The 25,342-nt window shown below is 44.2% G+C and overlaps 1 protein-coding gene and 1 long non-coding RNA gene across 2 annotated transcripts; one reads left to right on the top strand and one right to left on the bottom strand.

Moving 5' to 3' along the window:
• Positions 1–813: 813 nt before the first annotated feature.
• Positions 814–21,621, top strand: TLR7 (toll like receptor 7). The gene is made up of 3 exons (XM_067722510.1): positions 814–1,644; positions 2,005–2,105; positions 17,440–21,621. The coding sequence occupies exons 2-3, from the start codon at positions 2,103–2,105 to the stop codon at positions 20,587–20,589; spliced, it is 3,153 nt and encodes a 1,050-aa protein (XP_067578611.1). The 5' UTR covers positions 814–1,644; positions 2,005–2,102; the 3' UTR covers positions 20,590–21,621.
• LOC137216879 (uncharacterized) lies at positions 3,480–6,747 on the bottom strand. The gene is made up of 3 exons (XR_010939880.1): positions 6,323–6,747; positions 5,480–5,680; positions 3,480–3,737 (listed from the first exon to the last, which is right to left on the bottom strand). It is a non-coding gene; the product is annotated as an uncharacterized lncRNA (long non-coding RNA).
• Positions 21,622–25,342: the final 3,721 nt, after the last annotated feature.

The raw sequence follows: 25,342 nt of genomic DNA, 5'->3' as shown, positions 1-25,342 counted from the left end.
TGTGGACAGGATTTAGGGAAATCCCCAGCAACGGTGTGGCGTTTCACGGGTTGAGTCTTCACAGTCACAGGCTTCAAGTGGCAAGGCGAAGGAACAATTAGTGGAATTCAGGAAGAGTGGCCATGAGGGGGGAGCATCACCTGACCAGAGCATCATTGCAGGGTGGCAGCCATCCCACAGCATTGGAGAGGGAGGGAGCCCAGGGGTAAATACTCTGACCTTTTCCCCATTGGGCAAACCCATCCGGAAATCTGCCAGCTAGTGATGAAGTTTGTACAGCTCAGCCTCTCGGGACACAGAGCCGGGTGGGAAGGCATGGAGCGTGGATTTGAGGGGCAAATGCATAGCAAGCAGCCTGCTAGGTAAGGCATCGTTGTCCCCTGCCCGTCTATCACCTGCTTTGTTCGCAAGTGTTTCATGTCAGTTTTCTTCCCAAGTATTTCATATTTTTGTTGCTGTTTTGCGTGGAATCTCTCCTATTATCCATCTGGATTAGTTATTGTTTATATGTGAGAAAGCTATTGATTTTTACATATTGATTGTGTGGCAAAGTGGTTTGCTAAGAGGGCATTTGATTTTTGCTTGTGTGACTATCACTTACATGGTATGTGACCTGGGGAAAGTCCAGTATCTTTTCTGCATTAATTCTATTATTTGTTTAAACAAAAGAAGGATAATAAGATATTTACTTCATTTTTTTAGTATTTAATGAGATTGTACATATTAGGCAGTTAAAAGTGTCTGGTTCATAATAAACTCTCAATAAAGATGACTTATTATTGTATCTAATAGTTTTTCAGCTGATCTGGGGCACTATTGATTTTTCAGTTCAGTAGATTAATCCTGATGGCTGTCAGCTGTTTTTCTTGTGACACACTTGGCAGTTTTCAAATTCTCTCCAGGGCAACTGGGCGGACTAAAGACCTTTAAACATAACTACTGATATTTTGACTCTACCTCCAAAAGGCACCAATAATCAGTTCAAAAGGGAGCGATTCTCCTGGGAACCCCACTTTGAGAAGCAGGTTTTACATGACCCTGGACTGCAAGTGCAGCTGCCCTCGTTTCATTGAAGTGAGGGAAACAACTGGAAGCTCTGCCACTGCTTAGAAACCAGAGTCCCTTTCAGCTGGGCCTAAGACAGAATGAGGGAAATTTAGGCGTGTCTCTAAGATACTTGTAGAACAGTGGTCCTCAATCTGGGGCACTTTTGCGCCCCGGGGGATATTTTGCAATGTCTGTGATTGTCAAGGGGCAGTGCTACTGGCATCTAGCGGGTTCAAGTCAGGGATGCTGCTAAACATCTTACAATGCCACAAAGAATTATCTCACCAAAAATGGCAGTAGTGCTGAGATGGAGAAACTCCTAGAAAAAAGGAGATCGATCAACCAGGTTGCTTGGATGTAGACATGACATTGCCCCGATTGTGGTGGTAGAAATAAGAGGAAGCTGCTGCTTCTGCAGACCTCATGTCTGAGATAGCTTAAATACTCACGCTCCTCCCCCCAACCCCTAACCTTGTCTTTGCACTTGGAAGCTCCACGGCTGGCAGCCTGGAGTCTCTGTGACTCTAGGTTTCCTGCAGCCTATCTCTTCACTTCAGAAGACTCCAGACCTCGAATCACTCCATGCAGCCGAGAAAGGTATTTTCAGCACTGGGACAAACTCAGATCATTTAAGTAACTAGACCTATGAGCCATTCTCAGAGAGAGGGGAGGGGAGGAGAGGGAACCCAAATCACATGCAAAAGAAAAATTTCTTTTAGAATCTAATGAGTTTTTGTAGTCTCAAATGTCATATCTTCGAAGATAAAGTAGATTTTTTAATAATGTTAGAAGTGGTTTTCTGGAGTGCGTCCCTAGTCTAGATAACTTTCAGGAAGTAAATGCTATTAATAGGTGTTTTCAGCAGCATGTCTTAGAGCCATGTTCTCAGCACGCTTTGAAGCTTCAGTACTTTGCTGTCTCTGAAATGTAAAGTTTGGTGTTTTCCCTTTACCTTAGTTGATGCTATTGGGTCCATCTCAGGCTGATCTTGACACCGCTCATGCTCTGCTCTCTTCAACCCGACCTCTCTGTTTCATTTTGGAAGAAGACTAGAAATGGTAAGGACAGCTAAGAGATCCCTAAAAAGTGTTATCTGTCATTTTTTTGTGGGAAGAACTGAAACCGGCCGGCAAGAGAGTGTGTTTAAGTATCTGTACTTCGGTTATTTGCTGAGGAAAACCTCTTCCATGATCTCTCACAATCAAGATTAATCATGGGGGTATTTTGTAATTTCAGATTAATCAATACTTGCTCTGTGCAACTTCCGACAGGAGTTACTGCATCCCACCCTGAGGAAGAGTGGATGTTTGAATTGGGGAAATAGCTTCTATGGGTCTAACTTTTTTCACCTCACCTTTTCAGCTTTAAAACTGTAGAAATCACTGAAGTTCCTTTCTGCTTTTTCTAGCGTTTGGTGGCGTCTGAACGAGTATGTGTGTGTGGCAGCAGGGGCAGACGGGCAGGAGTAGGAATACAGGAGCCTGGGCTCGCGTACGGTCACAGAAAAGCAGAAGCGGACCGGACGTAAAGCAGTCGGGGAAATGGGACCTTAGTACAGGATTGGGCTCAGTTCCACATACAGCAGAGACACGTGGGGATTTATAGGCCAGGAACAGAGTGAGGGTCAGTGGTTGGAAAATTACTAAGAGGAAACATCAGGGTTAGGGGGTGTTCTGGCTGGACCGACCTGACGGGGTTCTTGCTGAAAGCAGGCCAGGGAGATGGGATATCATCACCTGGGGGATGGTAGGGATGAGAGACTTGATCAGATAGCAGGGATGATCAGATAGCGTGGTCAGGGATTCTGGCTAAACTGACCTAACAGGATTCTTGCTAAAACTGGCCACATGGACACAAAAGCCCCCAAATCAAGGCCTAGTGACTTAGAGAAGGCTGACTAAAGTTTAGTCGAGGAGAGAGTCTGTCAGTGCTGGCTCTCCCAGTCACTAGCTGGGGGACCTTGGGCGTATCACCTCAGCCCTCTGAAGCTCAACGTTTTTTGGCTATAAAATGAGCATTGCTGTACCTCTCCAGTTGCCTTGCAGGGCCGTTGTAGGGGCTCAGATAACAAAACATATGTTCAGATCCTTTGCAAGTGCTGTGCGGTATTAGGTATGCCTAAAGTTCTTCACAAAAAGACATCAGTGACCTTTTCTTGAAATTATTTTGTCACCCCAATTAGACACAATGGAGTGCCTGCACCAGGAACCCACTCTGACTTCTAGATCTGAATGTTGACGCCTGGGCTCATTTTGTGTCTAAGGTCTAATGAAGAGTTAACCACAGGGCACTATGTTACAAAAGAAGCAACCGCTTAAAGTTTCATTTCCCAGAAACACAGATGTCTATTTTTAGGCCAACCCATGCCCGCATCTGCCTTTGCCCCTTGAGGGATGGCATGGTAGGGTTGATTGTAATAAACAGAGCTCACATTTATTGACCACTTACTACAAACTGAGCATCATGCTAAGGGCTGGATGTCTCTGTGTCGATTTCACCCTCCAAGCAGCCTTGTGAGGCAAAGATGAGGGAGCTGGGGCTTCAAGAGGGTTAAGAGCTTGTGATCTTGGCTGGGCAGCTCGACTCTGGTAGCGAGACCCCTCTGCTCTACCTCGACCAAGCTGGCCCGGCACACACTTCCACCCGGGACACAGTCAGTCACCGTGGGCTTCAATTATGATAATTTACTCCTGAAAAAAAAATTGGGATATCTTTTATAAGGAAAGATGAAAACAACTTTTAAAAGAAGAAATAGAAAAGACCAAAAAGCATAGGAAAATTATTCAATCTTATGAATACTTATAGGTCAGACCCTTTGATATGGAAACTCCACTTCTAGAAACTCTTAAAGAAACAATCAGGGATGTCACAAACAATTTACAAAGATAGTCTATGCAGCATGGCAAAGGGAATATCTCACGTCCAGTGTTGGGAAGGGGTTAATTAATTGTGGTCCACCCATTAAGTGGAATGTTATGTAACCATCAAATCATATTTCTTAAAAGAATAGTGAATGACATAAGAAAATACTCATGATATAATGGTAAATGGAAAAAGCAAGCTAGAAATAAAGTATCGTATATTCCTGATGTTTTTAATGCACGTACTAGACACTTACTAAACGTTGGTTAATCTGTGATGACGGTTTGCCTGAGTAAATGGGTTACCTATTTTTCTTAATAGTTTCGCAAGAGAGCCCTGCGTTCTAACCATTTGACAGTTGAGAAATCAGAGGCTCAGGAGGGAAAGTGATTCACCAAAGTCAGAGAGCGCTTAGGTGGCAGAATAAGGATTTACAATCAAACCTTTCCACTGACGAAGCCCCCGCTAGTACTGAACTGCTTCTCACTGTGTGAAATAGATGCAGGAATAGGGAGATGAGTGTTAGAGGGAACATGCCAAAGTAACAGTAGTTAACTGTAGCAAATTTCTTCATCGCCAGAGAGATAATAAGGAATTCGTTTACTAAATTATTCAAAATTGATGGTTTAAAAGTCGGGAAGATGGTGTTGAAATTAAAAACAGTCATTACAGATGAACCAACCAGTGTCTTTGCACCCCACGAATAGATCATTGATATCTCTGAAGCCCACCAAAGTTTAGGCCTGGGATAGCAAATGATGGCCGTGGGTCATATCCAGCCTGCCACCTGTTTTTGTATAGCCCACAAACTAAGAATTTTTTTTATCTCTTTAAATGATTGAAAAAGTCGAAGGAAGATACTGTTTTGTGGCCCATAAAAGTTATATTAAAGTCAATTTTTCGTGCCCACAATAGCTTTATTGTTAGTGTATTTGTTTACATATTGTCTATAACTGCTTTTGCGCTGCAGGGACAAATCTGAGTAGTTGTGACTGGCCCATTACAAAAAAATGTGCCAGTTGTGCTTTATGTGAAAAGGGGGATAGGGTATAATGTCAAGTAAGATTTAATATCTTACGGTCTTGGGTGCCTGTTGTGATGCGTAGTAGCTGTTGAGTTCCTAATTTATGTAAGACAACTTTATATCATTTTACTCTTTTATTTTGAAAGCTAGGTCTGTTGGGCTAAAATGGTAGAAGGGAAATGATACAAAGTCTCTTTATTTAAGTAAGTGGGTTATATCCTTGTACTTAATTTTTTGGTTGTTATATAATGAAACTTTGATGTCCATGGTAATTACATTTTACAGAGGTTAGCCTATAATTAGGAATATTTCAGAATTTGCAAAAAGGGGATATTTGGTCCTAAGTCTTTTAGGGAAATTCCCAGTGGAGGCTGGCCTATAAAACAATAGCACATAACTTCCCTTATTCTCTGCCCCTCCCTTAGCCCCTAGGGTGATACATACAGTGCACATCTGGTTTTCAAACAATTCAATGTCATGGCAACGTGACAAAAGGTTAGTGAATTCAAATTCAGGGGTTTCCCACAATTGCTCCCCACTCCTTGCCTCTTCCAGGTTTCTTTCTCCTGATTCTCCAGTTGGCCATCACCTCTGGTTCAACGCAGCCCATCCATTTACGGGATCCCCCCCGCGCCATGACATCCTTTGCTTCCATAGCTTGGTTTCAGTGACTCCCTCCACCAGAAGTGCATATTCCAGGACTTCCTTTTCAACTCAGGCAACGTGGCTTTTTTTCTGCTCTGTGATCTTAAAAATAAATGGGAGGGGTAGCTGAGGGCACCTAGCTGTTGTCCCCTGAAGTCTGGCTCATAGTAGCCCGCAGGTATGTTGGCCTTCAGACTGGCTACTGGGTAGATGAGCGGAGGATGGAGAAGAATTTTGCTGCAAGTCATTAAATCTAACCAGATCATAGCCATGCAAAATTATATAATAAAGACCAGAAGGGGAATACCGATGCAGTACAGAAAGGTGAGAGGTTCTACCTGCCACCAGGTAATCACACCCAACTTCGTCTTCCTGGAGGGCTCTCTCCACCTTCCCCTCTCCTACCCCCAGCCCCTCGTGCCGGCTGCTCACTCTTAGCTGATAACCCAGCTTCCTGCTTCCCCGACTGCATCAGAGAATTGGAAGAGCAATTGGGAGAGATGGCCCACTGGCTCCCCTCTGCTTGTGTGCCCGCCTAGAGCTTCTGCACCCACCCGTCCTGCCTGACCTCCTGTCCAGTTACCCAGCATCGTGTAGCAGATCCCCCCAAAACCCACTGGCTTGATACCACCACTGTCCTGGAGTGTTATATGTGGCGGGCCCACGGGTTGACTGGGTTCACTGAGGCGTCTGTGGCGCTGGGTGTGTCCGCCACTTGCAGTCGGTGTCTGGGGCTGGACTCACCCCCGCACAGTTCTGGTGCCTGGATGGGGAGACTCCACAGCTGCGGGCTGCCACTGGCTCCACGTGGTCTCTCCAATATGGAAGCTGTCCTGTCCCCGGGCTTCTTCCAAGGCTGGTGGCTCAGAGCTCCAGTTCAAGTGGAGAGAGAGACAAAGAGATCACGAGAGAAGGAGTGCTTGGTGAGGTGAAAACACTCCCACCTTTTCTGTCCCAGCCTGGCAAGTCCTGCAACATCGCTTCTTCGGCTGCTCTCCTCCAGATACGGAAAAAAGCCTGCCCAGGTTCAAAGGAGGATGGGAGATAGGTGAACCAATTTGCAGACTCTTAAACTAAGGATGGAATTTTTATAATCCCTGCCAAAGCCAGTCTCCCCGCTAGTGCGCTGGGTCACCTCCCTGCTTTCCTCCCCTGTCTCTCCTGCATCTTCTTCGGCATTATTATTTACGATGGGGGTTTGGGGAAGTTTTTTCCGCACTCTCACCAGCATTACAACATGCTGTTATGCTTGCCATCCTCAGATATATCCTCTTGACCCTCTTGGCCCCGGGAACTACCACCGGTATCTTTGTTCCCAGAAATGTTTGCTGCCGGCAGCTCCTCCCCTCACATGCTTCCAAGAACTTGGAAGTCATATTTGCTTTGGCTTCACCTTCAGAATCTATCCAGTATCTGGCAAGTTCTCACCACCTCCACCCCTGCCAGCTGGGGCTTTTGCTTGAATTACCGTAATAGCCTCTTGCCTGGTCTCCACGCTTCCACCCTTCCCCTTGTTGTCTCTTTCAACACAGCAACCAGCATGATCCTTCTAATATGAAGTCAGACCGTAGCACTCTTCGGCTGAAAACCTTGCCATGGATCGGCCTGCCGCTCCTTGTTGGGATGGCCGACTAGGCCCTGTAGGCATCCTCAGCGTGGGCCTGGGGCCCCTCCCTCTTTGTTTTTTAAATTGATTTATTTTATTTATTTTTGGCTGCGTTGGGTCTTCGTTGCTGCGCACAGGCTTTCTCTAGTTGCGACGAGCAGGGGCTACTCTTTGTTGCTGTGCGCGGGCTTCTCATTGCGGTGGCTTCTCTTGTTGCGGAGCACGGGCTCTAGGCGCGCGGGCTTCAGTAGTTGTGGCACCTGGGCTCAGTAGTTGTGCCTCGCGGGCTCTAGAGCGCAGGCTCAGTAGTTGTGGCGCACGGGCTTAGTTGCTCCACGGCATGAAGGATCTCCCCGGCCCAGGGCTCGAACCCGTGTCCCCTGTGTTGACAGGCGGATTCTTTTTTTGCCTTTTTTTTTTTAAACATCTTTATTGGAGTATGATTGCTTTACAATGTTCTGTTAGTTTCTGCTGTATAACAAAGTGAATCAGCTATATGCATACGTATATCCCCATATCCCCTCCCTCTTGCGTCACCCTCCCACCCTCCCTATCCCACCCCTCTAGGTGGTTACAAAGCACCAAGCTGATCTCCCTGTGCTATGCAGCTGTTTTCCACTAGCTATCTATTTTACATTTGGTAGTGTATATATGAAGATATACAGATGGCCAACAAACTCATGAAAAGATGCTCAACATCACTAATTATTAGGGAAATACACATCGAAACTACAGTGAGCTATCACCTGACACCGGTCAGAAAGGCCATCATCAAAAAATCTAGAAACAATAAATGCTGGAGACGGTGTGGAGAAAAGGGAACCCTCTTGCACTGTTGGTGGGAATGTAAATTGATACAGCCATTATGGAGACCAGTATGGAGGTTCCTTAAAAAACTAAAAATAGAACTACCATATGACCCAGCAACCCCACTACTGGGCATATACCCTGAGAAAACCATAATTCAGAAAGAGACAAGCACCACAGTGTTCATTGCAGCACTTTTTCCAATAGGCAGGTGGATTCTTAACCACTGTGCCACCAGTGAAGCCCTGCTTAGACCGTTGTGAAAGAACAGCAGCCTGAGGTTCTGGGGGTCTAGGAAGGAGCACTGAGGTCAGTTAGCTCAGTCCCCATAGTGTGTAGATGAGAAAATCAAGGTTTAGGAGAATTCAGTCAGTAGATGTTCATCAGAGCAGTTGACTTTCTTTAAGTTTAATTTTTATTTATTTTTTATTGAAGTATAGTTGATTTACAATATTGTGTTAGTTTCAGGTGTACAGTAAAGTGATTCGGTTATACATACATACATATGTGTGTGTGTATCTATATTCTTTTTTCATTCTATTCCATTGTAGGTTATCACAGAATATTGAGTAGAGTTCCCTGTGCTCTGCGGTAGGTCCTTGTTGTTTATCTATTTTATATATAGTAGTGTGCATCTGTTAATCCGCTGCTCCCAATTTATCCCTCCCCCCTTTCCCAAACAAACCATAAGTTCGTTTCCTATGTCTGTGAGTCTCTTTCTATTTTGTAAATAAGTTCATTTGTATAATTTTTTTAGATTCTACATATATCATATGATATTTGTCTTACTTCACTTAGTATGATAATCTCTAGGCTGACTCCTGATCTGACTTTGAGTTCACAGGAGCTAAGCCCCAGAATACATAAACATGAGAAGTCAGACTAATCCTGGTCTTCCTCTAACTTGTTGCAAAACTCAAACCACTGAAACTCATTTCCTCCCTCCTGCCATCTGTCCTTCTATGTCCTCAGATTGCATCCATGTCAGGAGCTTGCAAAGTCTTGAAGCTAAAAACAGTCAGCAAAGCACAAAGTTAGACTCATCTAAGTCCATGTGTTTTCCTATTAGGAGTCATAGCTCTACAACCGTAGGCATTCTAGCAGGAATCTAAAATGGATCTCACATCAGGAGAATACACTTCTGAATACAGTCCTGCCACAAAAATGAGGCATCTAATGGGACACGTGTCGCCTCTTCAGAGGGTTGTGTATTCAAGCTTCTGTTTGAAGGGTGGGCAGGCAGCCTTACCTTTAGGCCTGACTAGACCCCATCCCACAAACTCTTCTTTCTCCCCTGCCGTGGATTTCCCTGAAAGCAGAGAGTTCTCTGCTTGGGAATATACACGGCTTCTGAGACGCAGCGGTGGAGGAATTTGGTTCCTAATTGGGCAGGAATGGTGTCTAACTCATCATCATTCCCCTCCTGCATCTCACGTAGTGCCTTGCATGGAGGAGATTATTGAGAGAACAGAACACCTGTGCATACAGAATCAAACATTCCCATTTTTACCACAATTAGCTCACAAATTGAGCATCCAAATTTACCCAGTGTATTTGCATGTGTAATTAGCTATGATTCATGACTAAAGCCGGGCCTATTATGGTGTATTATGCTATTTTACAAATCAAATTCCTGAAAGACTTATGTTTGGGGCAATCACTGCCAAAAAAGCAAAAAAAAAAAACAAAATAACGTGGATTATTTGTATGAAATGAAAAAAAAGAAGCCTGGCGTTATGCTGAACGAACGCTTACATTTGAAAATGGCGTTAGTTGAAGCGAAGGTCCTAGCTTCAGTCTGAAGCAGGTAGTTGCCCATGGTTTGAAAGGAGAAATTTCCATGGGAATAAAGGAATATTTCACATTTTAAAATCATCTTCTCAAGAATATCTTTTCGTTCTTAAGCCTCAAAGGTATTATTTCTCTGTAAATAACAAATTTAGAAAGGCTTTGTTCATTGACTCAGGTTTCTTCCTCACCTGCTTGATCAGGGTCCATCTGTGAGTTCCAGGCAGCCTGCGCAGAGAGCCGAGAGAAGGCTTGCCTTGCATACAGCGTTCCAAGGGCCATTTGGGCTGGGACTCAACGACTGAGTATAAGACAGGGACGGTCCCATCCTGGCTGTGCCTGTTCCCAGGAGAGACAAATGAGCTCTGTGCTCTCACTAGGGTTTCGGGCTCAAGGGGCCAGAACTTCTGAGACAGCAGATTGCCTAGAGCTCTTCTGTGGGTCTGCTTCCCACAGCCTCCCTCTGACTGCATCCCCTTTGTCCTCTGTGGCTCTTTTCCCATTTCAGCCCTTCTTTTAGAGGCCCCCAACCCTCCTGGTCTCTCCTCGTCCCCTTGTCAAAAACCTGATCTTTGGAAAGACTTTGCTATTTATGATCATTGAGCCTTCCATGGGATTTGAAGAATGTTCAAAGCCTTGATTTACTCAGCAGATACTTATCTTGTGCTCAGGAGGTGGCAGGCATCATCATCACAAGTAAAGACAAGTCCGTGAACCTCAGAGTGTTTAGCACCTAGAGGGGGCGATGGGTGAGTTGATACCAAGACCCCTGGAAAGATAAACTAGCAGGATGGCTGAGGGCCAGCTCTGTATCTGAGTCGCCTGGATCTTAGAGCTAATTCCATGTGCAAGTGGAAGGTTTTGTCTAGACCAGGGGCCTGAAAACTATGAGCTCTGGACCAAATCTGTCCCACCACCTGATTTTGTGAGGTAAGAATGGTTCTGACCACCTTAATTCGTTATGTTCTAAATAGTTATTTAAGTAGCCACATAACAGCCTCAATTTGGTGTACAATATTGGCTGTCTGGCCCTTTACAGAAGAAGTTTGCCAAGCCCTGGCCCTGACCAGCACTGTCTAATAGAACTTTCTACAATGATGGAAAATGTTCCCGTATCTGCATGCTCAAATACGGTAGCCATGAGCCTGATGTGACTTTGAGCCCTTGAAATATGGTTAGTGTGACTGAGGAACTGAATTTCAAAATTGCACTTAATTTTAATTCATTTAAATGTAAACAACCGCATGTGACTGGTGGCTATCACATTGGCCAGAGCAGCTTTAGACCATTTAAGTCTAAAGATTCTGTATTCTCTCAGCGTTCTTCTCTCTGAATTTAATCAACTTCCCAGAGGCTGTCTGAGTCAAGAGGAAGGCAACACTCTTAATCAGATTTTTTGGGCCCTGGACTGGCGTTCACTGTCTGCTAGAAAATGCTTAATGGAAAGTGCTCGAAAAATGCATGAGAGCATACACTTACTTCCTCTTCAAGCTGTATCTGTGACATCTGCTGTTGTTTGGGGTAAGGCAGTTGGCTTTTTCAACCCCACAAGGCCCCAAATTAAGGAAGTCTTAATCATCTTTAGAGTTTAGGCTGCAGGCAGAGAAAACCTCACTTAGCAAAGCTATATTTCCTTCTATCCCTGCTTGCAGAACTGGAGCTAAAGTTAGCCTCCCATTCCTGCTAGGCTAACTTCAGCCCTATAGGTCATTTCTCTCATAAGATTGCCTTGAACAAGAAGAAGTCATCAACACATGCCATCATTATGAATATTGTCAAACCATTTCCCCTAAGAGTAAAGTTGCAGTTGGCATTCTGGGCATGTCATGTACAGCGTGGTGACTATAGTTAATAATATTATACTGCATATTTAAAAGTTGCTAAGACAGTAGATCTTAAGAGTTCTCATCACAAGAAAAAAATTGTAACTGTGCAGTGATGCACGGTAACTAACTGTGGTGATCATTTCACGATATATACATGTATTAAATCATTATGTTGTACACCTAAAACTAATACAGTGCTATATGTCAATTATATTTCAATAAGACCGGGAAAACAAAAGTCACAGTTGGCAGGTATTCTGCCTTCCAAGGTAGCATAGGTGACAGTAGTATCAAGTGTTTTTGTGACAGCGTAACATGGGTCACTAGTTTTTTAGTTTCCAATACCTGAGTCTTTCTTTCTTTCTTTTTAAATTAATTTTATTGAAGTATAGTTGATTTACAATGTTGTCTTAATTTCCGCTGTACAGCACAGTGACTCAGTTATACATTAATGTGTATGTTCTTTATCATATTCTTTTCCATTATGGTGTATTACAGGATACTGAATACAGTTCCCCATGTTCAACAGTAGGACCTTGTTGTTTATCCATCCTATATATATTAGTCTGCATCTGCTAATCCCAAACTCCCAGTCCATCTCTCCCCTACCCCCCTTGCCAACCACAAGTCTGTTCTCTGTATCTGTGAGTCTGTTTCTGTTTCATAGATATGTACATTTGTGTCATTCTAAATTCTACGCCACTAAAATTAGGTTTGCAGTCATGCAATAGAAATTCCAATTAACACTGGCTGAGCATAACAATCTTGTGATTTCTCATAAACTCCTAGAAGTCAGCAGTTCAGAGCTTTTGTTTCCACTCTGCTCTATGAGGTCATGCAAGGATCTACATACTCTGGATCATCTACCTTGTTGCTTCACCAACCCTAGCACATTTTCCTCATTTGCATCATTCCGAGATGGTGGCTACAATATCCATATTACAAGAAGCCGGATGGAAGTAGACAGGAGGAAGGGGAAGAGTCTCACTGTTTAAGGACATGTCCCAGAAATTACACATCTCACTTCCTCTCCCATCACATTGGCTTTAACATAGTCATATGGTCATAGCTGCAAGGGAGTCTGAGAAATATAATCTTTTTTCAGAGTGGCATATGCCCAACTCTAAATGGAGATTCTATCACTATGAGATGAAAGAAAGGGGAAAAATATATAGATATAGAACAATCTCTGGAGCCTCTGAGAATAATAAAAGGAATTGGGAGTATCAGGAAATACTCCTGGAATAAGAACAACATACAGTTAATCTACACATATGCAAGTGGCAGCATCTCATCTGGAAAGAACTAATGGTGTTCCACATTCTATTTTATTTTATTTTTCATTTATTTTTTAATTTTTGGCTGCATTGGGTCTTTGTTGCTCCGTGTGAGCTTTCTCTAGTTGCAGTGAGCAGGGGCTACTCTTCGTTGTGGTGCACGGGCTTCTCATCGCGGTGGCTTCTCTTGTTGCGGAGCACGGGCTCTAGGCAAGTGGGCTCCGTAGTTGTGGCTTGCGGGCTCTAGAGCGCAGGCTCAGTAGCTGTGGTGTCTGGCTTAGTTGCTCCGTGGCATGTGGGAGCTTCCCGGACCAGGGCTTGAACCCGTGTCCCCTGCACTGGCAGGTGGATTCTTAACCACTGTGCCACCAGGGAAGTCCCCCACATTCTATTTTAAATCTGTATATTTTTTCCCTCCTCCACTAGGCTTTGAGCTCTTTAAGGACAGAGATTCTATATCTGCTGCTCCTAGTAGGTATCCAATCAATATTCGTCAAATGAAAGAATGAATGAGTCAGTAGAATTCTGATTTTTTTTAAATAAATTCTTTCTCACCAGATACTTGGTACAGTTTCAAGCTAAAGAACTGTTGGGGAATTTCCTAGTCCAAGCCCATTGTCTTGATCTAGGAAGGTTGTCTGGGTCCTTGGTATCCCATATTGTTATTTCTGTGTCCATCATCCTCTTGTAGGGGATCTCCTCCTGAGCACAGTGCCCACCTCTGAAGGGTACACAGAGAATGAACTATGAAGGCAGGGCAGGACCCAGTTCGTCTAACCTCCATCTGGAGTTCTTTTCACAAGCTCAACATGTAATCAGTGAAGTAGGAGATGAGAGGAGAAGGCAACTGCTTCTGTCTGGGTTGATCCCAGAAAGCTTCTTGAAGAAGATAGGTTTGAACTGGGCATTATAAAAGCAGAGCTTCCTAAACCTTTCCCCCCAAGGAACCCCAGGGCAAATAGAAGAGGGAGAATGTGACCCCTGAGGAGGCTGGGGGTGTAGTCTGAAGGAACCTACTCCAAGGAGAAATTTCTTTTAACTATTTTCCTGTTTCACTATTCATTCATGCATGCATTCATTCTTTCATTCATGTATTTAGCAAACATAATGCAGCATTAAGTGCCAGACATTGTCTTTTATGAAGACACACAAGACCCTGCTCCCTTGAAGCTTACGTTTTCATGCAGAATAGATGTAAAACAAGTAAGCACGTAAACCAGAAGCACATAAACGATCAACAAGATAATTTCTGATGGTGCTTAAGGCTATGAAAGAAATAAAGCAGAGTAGTCTAGTGCAGAGTACATATACCTCTCTGTGCCTCAGTTGACTCATCTGTAAAATGGAAATGATAATAGAGGTCTACAATTCCAAAATCCCCTAACTGAAAGCTTTGTCCTAATTCAGTTGATGGCAAACACGACTTGATCTGAACTCATTTGGAAGTGCATCTTGACCTGAACCGAATTATGTAGTAGTAGTAGTAGTTGTTGTTCTTCCTTTTTTAAAATCTCACTTAGAGTGGACAGTCCTGTGCTTCACTGCACAAATTTTTGTGTGTTTGATTATGAGATGCTGCCCCAGACTCCAGTTGGAGTATTACATAATACGAGGTACATGCACCATATTACCTTCTACGATCCGAAAAATTCTGAGTTCCAAAACACATCTAGGTCCAAAGGCTGTGGATAAGGGGTCGAAGACCTCATGCAGTTATTATGAGGATTAAATGAGTTCATATATGTAAAGCACTGAAACCGTTGCCCAGCATATGGTAAATGCTACCTAAGTTACCTACTGTTCCTGCCTTTATCACTATTCTTACATGGGAGGGTATTTAGAAAAGTTGCCTAGAGACGGCCTCTCTGAGGATGTGTCATTTAAGCAGACAGCCAAGGGATGAGAATGACCTGGCTGTGGGAAGAGGAGGAGAAAGATAACTTCGGGAAGACGGAACAGCAAGTGCCAAGACTGGCTCAAGTGCAGAACAGAAAACAGGCTGGATGTCTGGTGTGTGGTCCAAGAAGGGGAAAGGTGGTTCAAGGTCAGAGTGATAGGCTGGAGTCAGAACATGCACGATATAAACAATGGTGAAGACTTTGGACTTCATTCAAAATGTAATAAGAAATCGTTGTAGTTGATCTGATTCGTGTTTATAAAGACTGCTCTGATGCTCTTGATGGATGAATTGTGGAGGAGGAAGGGGGCAAGGGAGAGCAGGTCGGAGGCCAGTGTGTAGTACAGGGTGAGACCTCATGGCAAAGTGGAGTAGGGTTGGGGTAGCAGACAAGGAGAAAAGTGGACAGGTGCGAGAAAAAGTTCAGAAATAAGGGAGAAAAAGACTTTCTGATTAATTTTGCATTCGTTGTAATTTATAATATGTCCATGTATAGAGGCTGCGAATGTCACAGTCATGGTCTCCAGTGTGTTAAGGTCAGTGGTTTGCTGGACCCAGCTCCTGGGAATGGGATCGGAAGAGGGCACCTGGTTCATGATTTGTCTTTGTCATTTATCCATTTGGTCCCTGCCTGGACCTCCCTGGTCCTTAATATCACTCTTAGCAGCATTACTTATTGCCTTTTGATAGTGGGATTCATGAACCCATCATGTCTTCCGACAGAAGCATAGCTGAGGATGGGTTCAGGGTCTGGGGTCCTGTTATCAGGGACCATACAAATAGCTCACTGTACTTATCCCCTTTCCCTCTTCTAAAGCCCTTCCCCCGCATCTTGACTTAATCCCTCTTCCCTGAGTGGTGGATGCTTTTCCTGAATCTTTGAGTAAGATTGATGCCCAAGGAAGATACACTATTTAGCTAAGGGCTTCCCATACTCCCGGCCTTTGCCACATCTTCCCAGGGATCTGACTGCTCCAGATTGAGAAGTACAGCCTTAAAAGATAACCAGAATTCTGGTGGGTGGCAATGGTAGGGAAGAGGACTCCAGGTGGAGGGGCTTGCAGGTCAGGGAACTGCAAGCTGGTCTTGGGCTCAGTGATTAGAGAAGCTGGTAGGGGAGTTGTATGCGGTCAACCTAGACAAGGAGATGGAGCCAAATTATGGAAGGCTTTGGACACCGTGATCAAAAGTTAGGGCTCGGGCTTCCCTGGTGGCGCAGTGGTTGAGAGTCCGCCTGCCGAAGCAGGGGACACGGGTTCGTGCCCTGGTCCAGGAAGATCCCACATGCCGCGGAGCGGCTGGGCCCGTGAGCCATGGCCGCTGAGCCTGCGCGTCCCGAGCCTGTGCTCCACAACGGGAGGGGCCACAACAGTGAGAGGCCCGTGTACCGGAAAAAAAAAAAGAAAACTGAGGGGAAATTTTGCTTATTTACCCTCCATTGGAGGAATTAAGGGAAGTAGACACTTGGTTTATTAGATATCAGTATGACTGGTTGATTCAGTCAATTGGGAGGACAGAAGCATTAATGGAGCTGGAAGTCTGCTGTAGAGACACAGGCTGGATCATTCCATGGATAAACACCGGTTAAATGAAAACCAGTGTTCTGCAGGAAAATACTGCTACAAGTCCTGAAACTGGAGAGCAAGCCTGTGGTTAAACACCCTACGCAGGGCAAGCTCGAGTTAATATGATGGTTAGTAAAGCTCTTCAAGTGTGTCCCATGTTCCCTTTTAAGGTCTTTCTTCCCAGGGTGCAAGTGTCTCTCATGCTAAACCTGGATGCCCAAGAATCGCCATTAAGAGTAGGTTCCCACATGTCTCAGTTGGCCTGAGGGAGTCTTAGTTTATGCCTGTAGTCTTGGCATAAATTATTAACAGCCCCTCCCTTTTCCTTCCCATGAGTATCCTGTTTGATCCATTGGGGGTCACCCAGGCAGTGCCCTGACTCTCTACCCTCCCCTTTCCAAATTTGTGTAATATAAACCCAATGTGTAGGGAAAACGTTCATCCCCAAATCATCTCGGAGATGATTTCCAAAAACAGCCCAAGAGGAAAGCCCGGCTTATAGATAGTAGTGCCAAAATGGCGGGAGTTGTGCGACCTTGGACAAATCAGTTAATATCGCTGAGCTGTGTCTTAATCTGTAAAATGGGGGTAATGGATCACCTTTGTTTCCCTCCTTAGAATATTAAGAGGCTCGAGTATTGTGAAGGACTCTTCTAATGTGTGCCAGAGCAGGCTTAACAAACAAACATTAACTGCACTAAAGTTTTTCTTTCCAGATGTAGCTGCATTTTAACATTCCTTCACCCCCGCACACCCCTCTCAAATTTCAGACTTCGGCAGCTAACTGATGGCTCTTCCATTGCAGCATTCTAAATAACAGTGAATAGGAAAACGCTGCTTCTCCCAACTTAAAAGCTATAATACTGAAAAGCTAAGATGCTAAAAGCTAAATATGTAACTAAATTTTTTATGAACCTCAGTAATTGACAACTACAGTCATGGGGTGGAGGTCGGGGTGCTGTTTAGACCGGTGAGAACCATCAACCCGGACTATTTAGTTTCAAATGTAGCAAAAGAGAGGCAGCAAACGGGAATTTTAAATTCTGATTCTTGGTGTATTTTAGAAGGGCCATTTGTTCTTTCTTATACTTTCAGGTGTTTCTAATGTGGACCTCGAAGAGACAATTTCTCATCCTTTTTAACATGATCCTAATTTCCGAACTCCTTGGGGCTAGATGGTTTCCTAAAACTCTGCCCTGTGATGTCACTCTGGATGCTCCAAACGCCCATGTGATCGTGGACTGCACAGACAAGCATTTGACAGAAATTCCTGGAGACATTCCCACCAATGCCACCAACCTCACCCTCACCATTAACCATATAGCGGGTATCTCTCCAGCGTCCTTCTACCGGCTGGACCACCTGGTAGAGATCGATTTCAGATGCAACTGTGTACCTGTTCGACCGGGGCCAAAAGACAATGTGTGCACCAGAAGGCTGCAGATTGAACCCAGCAGCTTTAGTAAACTCACTTATTTAAAATCTCTTTACCTGGATGGAAACCAGCTTCTAGAAATACCTCAGGATCTTCCTCCCAGCTTACAGCTGCTGAGCCTTGAGGCCAACAACATCTTTTCGATCATGAAAGAGAACCTAACAGAACTGGCCAACCTCGAAATACTCTACCTGGGCCAAAACTGTTACTATCGCAATCCTTGTAATGTTTCGTTTTCCATTGAAAAAGATGCTTTTCTAAATATGACAAATTTAAAATTGCTCTCCCTAAAAGACAACAATATCTCAGCTGTCCCCACTATTTTGCCACCTACTTTAACTGAACTCTATCTTTATAACAACATCATTGCGAAGATCCAAGAAGATGATTTTAATAACCTCAATCGACTGCAAGTTCTTGACCTAAGTGGAAATTGCCCTCGTTGTTATAATGCTCCGTTTCCTTGTACACCCTGTGAAAATAATTCTCCCCTACATATCGACCTAAATGCTTTTGATGCATTGACAGAATTACAAATTTTACGTCTACACAGTAACTCTCTTCAGCATGTGCCCCAAAGATGGTTTAAAAATGTTAACAAACTTAAAGAACTAGATCTTTCCCAAAACTTCTTGGCCAAAGAAATTGGGGATGCCAAATTTTTGCATCTTCTCCACAACCTTGTCCAATTGGATCTGTCTTTCAATTACGAACTTCAGGTCTATCGTGCATTTATGAATCTGTCAGATGCATTTTCTTCACTGAAAAACTTGAAAGTTTTGCGGATCAAAGGCTATGTCTTTAAAGAGCTGAGAAGTTCATACCTCTCCCCATTACATAATCTTTCCAATCTTGAAGTTCTTGATCTTGGCACTAACTTTATAAAAATCGCTGACCTCAGCATATTTAACCAATTTAAAACATTGAAATTCATAGATCTCTCAGTGAATAAAATATCACCTTCAGGAGATTCAAGTGAAGATGGCTTCTGCTCTAACATGAGAACTTCTGTAGAAGATCATGGGCCCCACGTCCTTGAAGCATTACATTATTTCAGGTATGATGAATTTGCAAGGAGTTGCAGGTCCAAAAGCAAAGAGCCTCCTTCTCTCTTGTCTCTTAATGAAGATTGTTACAAGTATGGGCCGACCTTGGACCTAAGTGGAAATAATATATTTTTTATCAAGTCTTCTGAGTTTCAGCATCTTTCTTTCCTCAAATGCCTAAACTTATCGGGAAATAGCATTAGCCAGACGCTTAATGGTAGTGAATTTCAGCCTTTAGTGGAGTTGAAATATTTGGACTTCTCTAACAATCGGCTTGATTTACTCTACTCAACGGCATTTGAGGAGCTACGCAACCTGGAAGTCCTAGATATAAGTAGTAACAGCCATTATTTTCAATCAGAAGGAATAACTCACATGCTAAACTTCACCAAGAACCTAAAGGTTCTGAAGAAACTGATGATGAACAACAATGACATCGCTACCTCCACCAGCAGGACCATGGAGAGCGAATCTCTTAAAATTCTGGAATTCAGAGGCAATCATTTGGATATTTTATGGAGAGATGGTGATAATAGATACTTAAAACTCTTTAAGAATCTGCTGAGCTTAGAGGAATTAGACATCTCTGAAAATTCCCTGCGTTTCTTACCTAGTGGAGTTTTTGATGGTATGCCTCCAAATCTGAAGACTCTCTCCTTGGCCAAAAATGGGCTCACGTCTTTCAACTGGGGAAGACTCCAGTACCTGAGCAATCTAGAAACGTTGGACCTCAGCTACAACCAACTGAAGACTGTCCCTGAGAGATTATCCAACTGTTCCCACAGCCTCAAGAAACTCATACTTAAGAACAATCAAATCAGGCACCTGACAAAGTATTTTCTACAAGATGCTTTCCAGTTACGGCATCTGGACCTGAGCTCGAATAAAATCCAGGTTATCCAAAAGACTAGTTTTCCAGAAAACGTCCTCAACAACCTGAACATTCTGTTTTTGCATCACAATCGGTTTCTGTGCAACTGTGATGCTGTGTGGTTTGTCTGGTGGGTTAACCATACAGAGGTGACGATTCCTTACTTGGCCACAGATGTGACTTGTATGGGACCAGGAGCACACAAGGGCCAGAGTGTAGTGTCTCTGGATCTATATACCTGTGAGTTAGATCTGACTAACTTCGTCCTGTTCTCACTTTCCATATCGGCAGCTCTCTTTCTGATGATGATCACAACAGCAAACCATCTCTATTTCTGGGATGTGTGGTATAGTTACCATTTCTGTAAGGCCAAAATAAAGGGCTATCGACGTCTGATATCACCAAATTCTTGCTACGATGCTTTTATTGTGTATGACACTAAAGACCCAGCAGTGACAGAGTGGGTTTTGGATGAGCTGGTGGCCAAATTGGAAGACCCAAGAGAGAAATGTTTTAATTTATGTCTCGAGGAAAGGGACTGGTTACCAGGGCAGCCTGTTCTGGAAAATCTTTCCCAGAGCATACAGCTTAGCAAAAAGACAGTGTTTGTCATGACAGACAAGTATGCAAAGACTGAGAATTTTAAGATAGCATTTTACTTGTCCCATCAGAGGCTCATGGATGAAAAAGTGGACGTAATTATCTTGATATTCCTTGAGAAGCCCCTTCAGAAGTCCAAGTTTCTCCAGCTCCGGAAGAGGCTCTGTGGGAGTTCTGTCCTTGAGTGGCCAACAAACCCACAGGCTCATCCGTACTTCTGGCAGTGTCTGAAAAACGCCCTGGCCACAGACAATCACGTGACCTACAGTCAGGTGTTCAAAGAGACAGCCTAGCCCTTCTTTGCAAAATGTGACTGCCTAACTTACCAAGGAGAGGCTCGGCTGCCTAGATTGGCTCATCCGTGTCCCACCAAAAGAGTGTTTTAAACTTTTCCAAGCCCTGAGATTGCCCATATTGGAGAGGAGTCACCGATAGATGACAGAGGAACTGGAAAATTGGGATTTATATAAGCGTCAAGTCATCTTTCTTAGCTCTCTCTGTCTCCATTTGCAGTTGAGTCTCTGCCTTCTGCTCCTGTATAAAATACTGTTGGGAGAAGGGTGGCAAGTAGAGGACATGGCACTTTGATTCTCCTGGAATTGTGATTATTACGTAAACACACAGTCACTAAATTGAGAAGAACTGCATTTCTACCCTTAAGAAGTACTGGTATGTGTGGAAATAGGGTAAAAAAAAAATGCTCAGGGTCTACCTATATGACATTAAAATGCACCAGAGTTAATTAGTGGGAATAAACCAAAAACAAAAACAGTTAACTCCTCAACCAATTGCTTGAGTGTAATCTAGCACCCCCTTCTGTGCAGACTGAGTGTTGGCACCCAACAGGTGGTTGCTGCTCAAGTGCTCCTCGCTGGTTTCCCCTGGGCCTGTTATTGGGTTCTGTGGGGAAATAGAAACATCTTTGCCATTGATGGACATAGTCTCCTTACAAATGGGAGAAAAATAAAGTGCTCTGCCTTTATGCAAAATGATGCTCTTCACCTTTGATGATAATTTACCTGCTTAAATATTGCTGTGGACTAAATGTTTGTGCCCACCCCCAAATTCATATGTTGAAATCCTAACCCCCAATATGATGGTATTAGGAGGCGGGGTTTTTGAGAGGTGATTAGATCACGAGAGTGGAGCCCTCATGATGGGATTACTGCCTTAGAAGAAGCAGCCAGAGGACTGAGGATACAAAGAGAAGTGGGCAGTCTGCAAGCCACAAGAGGACTCTCACCAGAACCAGATCGTGTTGGCACTCTGATCTCAGACTTCCGTCCTTCAGACCTGTGAGAAATAAATGTTTGTTCTTTAAGCCACCCAGTTTGTGATGTTTTGTTATAGCAACCAAGCTAAGACAAATATTTTCATCTGCATTGAAAAGTACTGTATCCAAAGAAAAATTGCCTCATCCAATGATCTTTCAAACTGCTTTGTTAACTAATACTGTATATTTATAATCATCTGAAACCTTGATCCATCAACATTAGACGATTTTGGTGGTAAACTCTGAAGAAGGACCCCAAGAGCGTGTATTTATTTAGAATTATCAGGCAGGGATGACAACTGCATGGATTCCTTTAAATTTGGGGGTCGGGGGAGGAACAGAGGTTTTTCGACCTTAACACTGAGAAAGCCTCAGTCTTGAGCTTCGGCTTCACTACTCAGAAAAAGAACAGAAAGGACCAAGATGTTCTGAAGACACACCTTCCAAGTGGGTATAAATCTGCATGAGTTCAAAGTTTGAAACGTGACCAATTTGCTTTTATTTCGTGAAAGAAGTTATCTACAGAGGTGTCTGTGCCCTTTGGAAGATAGTGTGTAAGGGTTCACATCTGAGAGTATGAGCTGGGAGATACTGTATTTTCCTCGTATGTGGAAAAGCCACAGGTTTTACTTTAAGGATGGCTATCCATACACAGTATATAAATTATTTCCAAAGGACACATAATCAATTAATAAGAGTCACAAATTCCCAAATTAATCTCTGGATTGAATAGAGCCAATGATCTGACAACCTCTATAAACTTGATTGTACTTCATAGATGCCTTCTTCGGTGAAAACAAAGATAGCATCATAAAAATTGGCTTTGGCATGATAAACTTTCTTCTATTAAAACACATAAATACAGGGACCTCCCTGGCGATCCAGTGGTTAAGACTCTGTGCTTCCACTGCAGGGGGCACGGGTTCGATCCCTGGTCGGGGAACTAAGATCCCGCATGCCACGAGGTGCAGCCAAAAAACACACACACACACACATAAGGTTTAAGCTATTTTGGTGATTCATGAAGCACTTGAAGACAACTTAAATATCTGAAATGGATCAAGAGGAAGGGAAACTGAGAACAATGCAACTCAGAAACCACAACGTATTTCAACATGAGATTGTGTACAGTGGTTTGTTGTAAGAAATGACCAAAAGCACTTCAACAGATGGTTTTCATTTTAATTCCTTTGTAATCTCGACAAGTCACTCTTTGAACCTCCTGACAGTCTTCTGTGGAGTCTTGTTCTATTGGAGCCATTCATAGATGGCACAGATCAAAAGCCACCAACTCAGGCCACCAGGAGCGCATGATGGCTAGTTCTCCTGCCAAGCTCTGAGCGTCCTGCTCTCAGCTGACCCGCTTCTGGTTGGCGCTGCTCTAGAAGGGACTCCTGATTCTCCATAAATCCCACTCTACCATCAAGGGGTTCCCAACCTCTTTCAACCCTGAACCTGGCCAGGGTGTGTCCTTCCTCCTCGGATAGAGGCTGTACCTCAGCAAGACTTGGGCATCTGTTAGGATCCAAGCCAAGGGAAGCATTAGGCAGGTAAGTGTTAAGGCTGAGAATAAGGCAAAGCAAGTGTTTGCAGCCCATAGAACGGAGAGAAGATGAGTCTAACCATAGCCCCGCTGCTGACTCAGGGTCTCTTGGCCCCATCCTCACATCTACTTCCAGCTCTATCTGTCTGAATGGTCTTAGGTCCAGCTGGTCTCTTAAATGTAGTCAGGGAATACAGAGTATATGAGGGGGGCAGTGGTGACTTAACAACCTGGGCGTCTTGTTCCCCAGTCTCCAAGGAAACTGTAATGGGGACAGCAAGGATGCACACTCTTCTTTTTCAGGAACCTGTCCCCCTCCACCCCCATAAAACATGCTTTTTATTTACTTCCTCCTTCTCATCCTAACCAGAGAGAACCAGGTTGCATCTCCTGTGAGGTATTTATGCCCCAGTTTTAAAACGGGGGTGGGGATAAGGTTTGATTTGTCCTGTACCTCTCCTGCACGCCCTCAAGTGGGCAGAGAACACTGGTTATGGGACAGATTTACTGGCCTGGTGTGGAAGCTCATCCCTCCTTAGAGCCTTGGGATACCAGGCCTCAGGAGCAGTTAGTAGTGGGACATGCCACCAGTCACCTCTGCTGGAAGCTCGAGCCCTTGAGCCTAAGAAGCACTGGGAATTCTTTGTATCTTCTGAAGTACAAATATCAGTGTGGGAGGGAAATGACCAAAGAACGTGATTGAGGGCGACTCAAAAGATGTTCTCTGGAGAACACGAGGACTGAAAGTGAATCCCTGTCATTGAGTTAATGTAATGAAGGAGAACACGAGAGGCACCAACCAACCAACCAACCAACCAACCAACCTAGTGAAGGGGAAGGGTTACAAAGAGAGGAGAAAGTCCCAAACTTGTGATGAGATTGTGTGGAAGAAGGCCTGGTGACACGGGCCATCCATGCTGGTGACACTGAGATGACAACAGGGCAGTGTCACACTGTTTGGGGTTTTATATGTTTTTCCATCTCTCTTCTTTTGCCTTCCCCTCCCTCTCAGTTTCCTTTTCGGCTTTAGGCACCCACGGCAAGCCTCGTGTCCTACACAAGAATGAACAGAAAGAGCTGTTGTTGCAGGTGGATTCTTCTGTTCGGAAGCGGTGGTGTGGTGTGTACTTTTGGTTTAAAACTGGTCTCTTTCCCACACATACAGAGTAAATCCCCACCTGCTTCAGTGAGCACGAGCTTCTGTAATTGGCATGGTGAAACCTTCCCTGGGTGACACTGGCCGGACTCTCTGTCACATTCAAACTCATATTCTTTCAGCTTATCCCAACTTTCAAGCATGTGGGTTAAGAAACTGAGTAAGATCTGGTGCTCTGCCTCAAGATGACCCTACTGCTGGGTTGTAATTAATTTCTAACGTGTTTGCCATGACATTTCAATGATTGTATTTCTTCATGTATATATCCCTTCTCCCTCTTCGTCATTTATATTAATTGTTTTGGAAGAGCCCAGACAAACTGACTGAAGAGGTTTGAGTCCCAGTGTCTCACAACAAGCACCCTCCAGAGAGAGTCTGTTAGGTTCTGGAGGATAACAGGAAGCCCCCGTGGCCTCGTGGCAGTTTTCACACATCCCTAGAGCCCGCCAGTGGTCAGGGTGAGGCGGGCAGATGCTTCCACACACAGAAAATGGTTCTCAGTGTCCTTCTGGCTGGTGACACCCCTGAAGCAAAGGCCATACAGAGACAGCCAACTAGGGCACCATCTTTGTCTTGTATGATACACATGACTACTTCACTTCTCACTGGCCAAGGAGATGTAGCGGGTCAGAGATTCCAGAGGCTTTCAGAATAGTGAATTTCCTGAACTTACGTCTTGAGCCATAGAAGTTTGTAGGAACATCTCCATGAACCCATATCTGAGGCCCATTGTCCAGGGGGACCAAGCTGCTAAGAAGAGCAGGGGTCGGGGGGCTGTTTGGGCAGTTAGAACTAGCCTGTTGTCCTGCAGTCACCCTGGAACAGTGGGTAACACTCCTGCGCCAGGTCCAAGAGGAGGCCCGCCAAGCAGGACCTTGTAAGCAGGTGATATGCATTAAATAAAATGGTTTACAGTGCCCATCTCACTGCCCTAGGTCCTCATTTCCCACCATTTAGTTGCCTTTCGAAGGAAGCTGAATTAGAAGAATGAGTTTTAAAATAATCACCAATTTGGCTCCTACTCTTGAGGACAGGCCCCCAAGGGGATGACAGGGTGAGGAGAGAGCAAGGAGG

Source organism: Pseudorca crassidens, chromosome X, assembly GCF_039906515.1.
Source record: "Pseudorca crassidens isolate mPseCra1 chromosome X, mPseCra1.hap1, whole genome shotgun sequence".
Taxonomy (NCBI): Eukaryota; Metazoa; Chordata; class Mammalia; order Artiodactyla; family Delphinidae; genus Pseudorca; species Pseudorca crassidens.
This window is presented reverse-complemented; position numbering and strand designations above follow the sequence as displayed.